General features: G+C 35.8%; 1 protein-coding gene across 1 annotated transcript; it reads left to right on the top strand.

The window, feature by feature from the left end:
* The first annotated feature begins 1,402 nt into the window (after nt 1-1,402).
* On the top strand, nt 1,403-4,991 carry LOC105322660 (dr1-associated corepressor homolog). The gene is made up of 2 exons (XM_011421505.4): nt 1,403-1,610; nt 3,246-4,991. The coding sequence occupies exons 1-2, from the start codon at nt 1,536-1,538 to the stop codon at nt 4,893-4,895; spliced, it is 1,725 nt and encodes a 574-aa protein (XP_011419807.3). The 5' UTR covers nt 1,403-1,535; the 3' UTR covers nt 4,896-4,991.
* The last annotated feature ends 501 nt before the right edge of the window (nt 4,992-5,492 follow it).

Here is a 5,492-nt window from a genome sequence, read left to right as displayed (position 1 = left end):
ATGAAAATGACGTACACCATACAGCCTACGTCACAATAGAAGATTAGGAAGTTTTGAAATGTTTTATAAAAGCTGCTAATATTTAAATATCTAAAAACTCAATTACAAAGTTTGTACAATTTTTACGCTGGGCCGTGCGTACTTTCCGCGACCCTTTGATAGATTAAAATTTTTCTAAAATTTTTTATTTCAATGGAAAACATTCAAAACCACTTTAGTTTGATTTGAAATTTTATGACAAAGATTTAGATATACAATATATATAAATAAACCCATTTAAAATTACAAAAACGCGAATGTCCACGAACTTTTTGGACAACCCTCGTATATATATATATATATATATATATATATATATATATATATATATATATATATATATATATATATATATATATATATATAAGATATATATATTGTTAACACAATAAAATATGTTTTTTAAATATTTTTCAAGGGAGACGGTTAATAATCTTGTATTTTTTTTTTACATCAGTCAGGTTTTCTTAATGTGTACAATATGATTAACATAATTGCTAATTAAGGAGAAACACTCTCGTTAAATAAGATTCAAAAACGTGTATACTGAGAGAGAGAGAGAGAGAGAGAGAGAGAGAGAGAGAGAGAGAGAGAGAGAGAGAGAGAGAGAGAGACGGAGGTTAAAAAAAAAACAATTACAAGGGCTGAATTCACCTTATTTTGCTAAAACTAATGAAACTAATTTAATTTCTTAACTTACAAGTTTACATATTAACCCTACATAAGGAAATACAATTGTATATAACTGACTATAATTTGTTTTAGAATCTTTTTTCTGAAAATAATTGAATCCATGAATGACTTGCTTCCGAAAATGACTGAATTCAAAATCAATCTAAAAAAATTACAAAATTACAAAAAAATTGTATGTATGAATATTTAAAAAAATGAATAAATCCGACTGAAGAAAGGGAGAATAAAGAAACCGGAATATAGATATACCATGCCCAAAGAGAAATAAAAAAATCAAAATAGATAAACAGATGAGAAATCAGGAAAAAAAATATTAAACTAAAACAAAAACGAAAAATTAAAGATTTGAACGAAGATAAAATTCAAATCGTATCGGAGTAGGCTTAGCAGTACATAAGGGACAATTAAAAAGATAGGATAACGGACAGAATGAAAGCGTGTGTTGCGCTTTATATAACCTAACAAATCCGAGCTCTGTATGATAATTCACGCGTAATCCGCGCTGAGACAATCCCTTAATCCCGACCCGTCACGACATAACGTTCCATGTCACGGGCACCTGTTAACATTCTTGTATTAACAAGGTCAATAAAGATGTCTGCCGTGCAGACGTTCCGCGGCCCATTACGCAATAACATGCACAAACAGATTAACTCCATGTCTGCCGACACTCTAAGCCATGTCCGGCTTGACAATGGCGATAAAAAACCAAATTTTATTATTTTCATCCCTGTGAGGTGGGGTGTCTATGGCCGCCATTTTGACGGTTAATTGTGAAGCGTTCGATGTGAAAGCTGGATAAAATGCGCGGGGTATTCTGTCTGGTGATATTCGGGGTGTTTTTGCATTTTTCGGGTGGGCAGAGGATTCAAGCTTCGGTGAGTTAAAATTTTAATCTTTATGTGTTTTATTTCGCATGTTATTAATCAGCATACGCGTGTTAAACTTTCATGGTGTTTCGCCAGTATTGATGTTTGTTTGAAGTGATTTGTTCCCATTTTAGAATTTATTTCCAAATATGCTCATTGGTTTCTTCATAAACATGATCGCTTTAAAATGAGGAAACAATTTTTTTTTTTTATGATAAAACTGAAAGGCTGGGTGTTTATATTTGTAAAGCGGTCCATCAACCTGAGTCTAAATAATATTCTATCTGTAAGGATTAACGTGAAATGACATACTTCGAAAAGACACATTCTAGTTAAAAACTCTCTATGATATAATTAGCATGACTTTTATTCACGAGCAAAAATTCCCCATTTATAAGAATATTTGTGTCAAATGTTTTAATGAAGAGTCAAATAGAGAAAAAAATGAATCTTTAACTCGCGATCGTAACTAAGACATTTGCACGTGTGTATAACAGTGATAATAATAGACATTGCCTCACCTGTTGTTATTCTTTAACACAGAAACTTATGATGACGGGAAATTATGGTTTGAACATATAAAGTATGATACTAGCGGCTCTCCATTTAAAGGCCGCATTTTGTCGCATGTTATATTTTCCTCTTTACATGCATATGTACATACAATCACAAAAGAAAACGTTATTTCCATACAAAAGCCCTTTTGAATCTTTTCGCGTAAATTTTCATTTTACATGTACTAGTTGCGTTAATTATTATATGAACGCAATTAAATCCATTATCTTTTAAACGAATAAATAAAACAAAAGTGCAAATAACGCTCATGCAAGAACACTTCCCCTTAAAAATTGTATAGTGAAATCAAATGTTATTATGTGATTGATTGATTCCTATCTCTCAAATTGGATAATATTAAACAGTCTAGAAAAATTAAAACTTTGTATTCACGTGACGCAGGAGGTCAATATTATTTTTTTTATTATTAATTAATTCCTAGCTCTCTGATTGGCTGTCAATGGCTGATATCTAAAAAAAAAGTCATATTCACCTGCACGTGACATAGGAGGTCAATATAACATTTGGTTTTCTCTACATTGGATCGTCCAATAAAATATCGCGTTTCTCAATTTTTTCGGCTATGACTTCAAACTAAAAAATCTTCGCTTGATAACACTCAATTCTATGTGCACGTGTCTGTATCAATTCGTCGCTGAATCATATTATAAAAAAATATTGCCCCTCTTTTTGTTGATCAGTACGATGGTTCAGATGAAGTATGCCAACAGAGGCTCAGCACTCGCCATCTTACACGGATGCGTTGATTTATACTGACTAATCGTCAACAATTAATCTTTCGTAAATATTCTATGTCATTGCATATTTCTGATTTAGTATTGTCGGAGGAGTAGATTTTTTAAAATTTTATTTTGATAACTTTATCTGCTTAGGTTTCTAAGGCGAACAGTTTTTTTTTGTACTAACTGTTTCCGCATCTGACAAATCCTGTTTCACATCTTTTTATTAAAAAAAAAAAAATGTTTTTACCTACTTCCAATTTTTTTTTTTTAATTTTTTTTTTATTACATTTTTTGATTTCTGTTGCGGATCTATTTTGATATTTTTGATTTATTTGTTGTGTTTTAGAGGCGGATCTTTCGGCGACCTGAACAAGGCAGACTGACCTCTGATCTACTAGCTGGTGCCCCCGATTTCAACTCACGTGACCCGCAGTCTGCTCTTGACCCCACTCTCATTCAGCAAGCCAACCGTCTTCGATTACGGAATTTCCGAGCTCGCTCCGGATTATCAGCGAATTCTAGAGCCCCTTCAAACCACAGAGCAGCTGATAACTCTGTAAACTCCAGAGGGTTTCCAAATAGTAATGATAATTCGGTAAACTCAAGAGGTTTTCTAAATAACAATGATAATCTGATGAACTCCCGAGCCGCTCTCTCGCGGTCTAATACGCAAAGGAATACAAGATCTCGCAATAATTTTGAGGATAACACGGCCGCATCTGGTTCAAACAGGTTTCACCGGAACTCTCAAGTGGACCACAGGCGGATGAACTCTAACGATATTCATAACGGTCAAAATGATATGACAAGATCGAGGCAAATCCCCAATGTTCCTGCACAGTCTGGTTTCCAAGAAACACCAATAGGAAATGACGTAGGGAATCAGGGGTTAACACAAGATCAACAACTCGTCAGAGAAATGCTGCTCCTGAATTCTCTGCTGTCAGAATCTGGCAACATTCATCACAACGACGCGTCATCAAGACGCTCGTCCAATCAGAACGCAGGTTCTAGCGATTTCGGATCCTTCTCTATTCACGGACAAAACAACCCTCACAAAACCCTGCACCAACCTTCCATGGCGCAAGACTTCTCGTCTATAACTCAGCAACACCCGGGCTTTCAATCGCAGCCTAAAATTGTCCTTCTTAGAAACAAGAACCCCGCTAAACCACTGAACCTACAGATCGGTAACACACGACTCGAGGTCCTAGGGGGCCAGCAAGATTCGGGCTCGCAGCTCATTATCAACACACTTCAAAACGCAATGGGGACCCTAGATACTTTGAATGGAAATTCTAACCCAATCCAGATCCAAAACAACGCTATAAATAACCAGAATGGAAACTCTGCTATAAATATCCCAAACGGAAACGCCTTTGTGAGCAACACGCAAGCAAATGCACAGCAAACAGCCACCGTAAACTCCAATCAAAATGGACCCGATGCTAAGATTCTCCTGGAACTTTTAAAACAGCTTCGATCTACACCATCAGCATCCACATCAATTAGTTCTGTATCCAACAATTCGGCTGCCTCCAGTGTAATACATGGCCAAGTCAACGTAAACAATGCCCATGTTCCCATGGTTACAACCGCGGCGCCCGTCCCTATGGCAACTACGCCACTAACTCCTTCAGAAGCATTGAGGCAGATTCTAGGACCCGGAGTACCAAACGCTCTGCTGAAGCAGATGGCGAAGGACATACTTCCGTCAGAACTTCAGAGAATCGACGCCATTATGACAGGACAAGTCCAGGCCACTAATCCCGCCATTGACGTCGGGATCCTGAAAATTGGAAACCAGACGCACGCATTCGATGTAGGGACCACGAAAAAAATAAAAATAAAACAGGACAAGCATGGCCCAAGGGCGGAAGTGACGTCGATTATCGGAGGCCACGGTATCAGCCGGCACGGTTATGTAACAGAAGAACCACCAGAATATGACGAAATATTGTTACGTAAGGTTTTACAGAAGATGAGTGGGCGTTGAGTGGCACACCCTGTCGTGTTCCTCCATTTGCTCATTAATCGTCGTTTAGCTTTTGTTATTTATTGATTCAGTTTTGATTTTTGTGATTTATTTATATCGATATATCGATTTTGATTGTTCCGATCACAGACATTTAGACAATCCATTTATAGTTGATCAACCCTTGCTTTTTGTGCAAAACGATTGATCAGTTTATATTTTGCTAAGTCTATAAAGTAGCTCCATTCACTGGTAATTTTTGTAGTAAGTTTGAAAGACCCCCATCCTACTGAACCCAGATAGCCCTATTTATGAGAATTTCAGCAACAATTCATTACTCTATTTATTTTTGTTTTTTTCACAATAGATATTATTGGTACATATCTAATCTTCTTCATTCATCTAGTTAGTTCTTTTTTGTACTTTAAAAAGTCAGAAGCATATTTTCATTTGTTGTAAAGGGACTTGGACACGACTTGAGATCAAAAATTTAATTTTTATTTTTTATGCATGAAATGGTTTACTGGTGCATTTTAAATGATTGACCAAAATATTGAATGTAAAAGTCAAGTTACAAGCAAGATACAGAGGTAAGAATTGGTTGTTATGTAAACAAAG

Source organism: Magallana gigas, chromosome 1 (genome assembly GCF_963853765.1).
Source record: "Magallana gigas chromosome 1, xbMagGiga1.1, whole genome shotgun sequence".
NCBI lineage: Eukaryota > Metazoa > Mollusca > Bivalvia > Ostreida > Ostreidae > Magallana > Magallana gigas.
The sequence above is the reverse complement of the archived record's forward strand: the minus strand, read 5'-3'. Positions and strand labels throughout refer to the sequence as shown.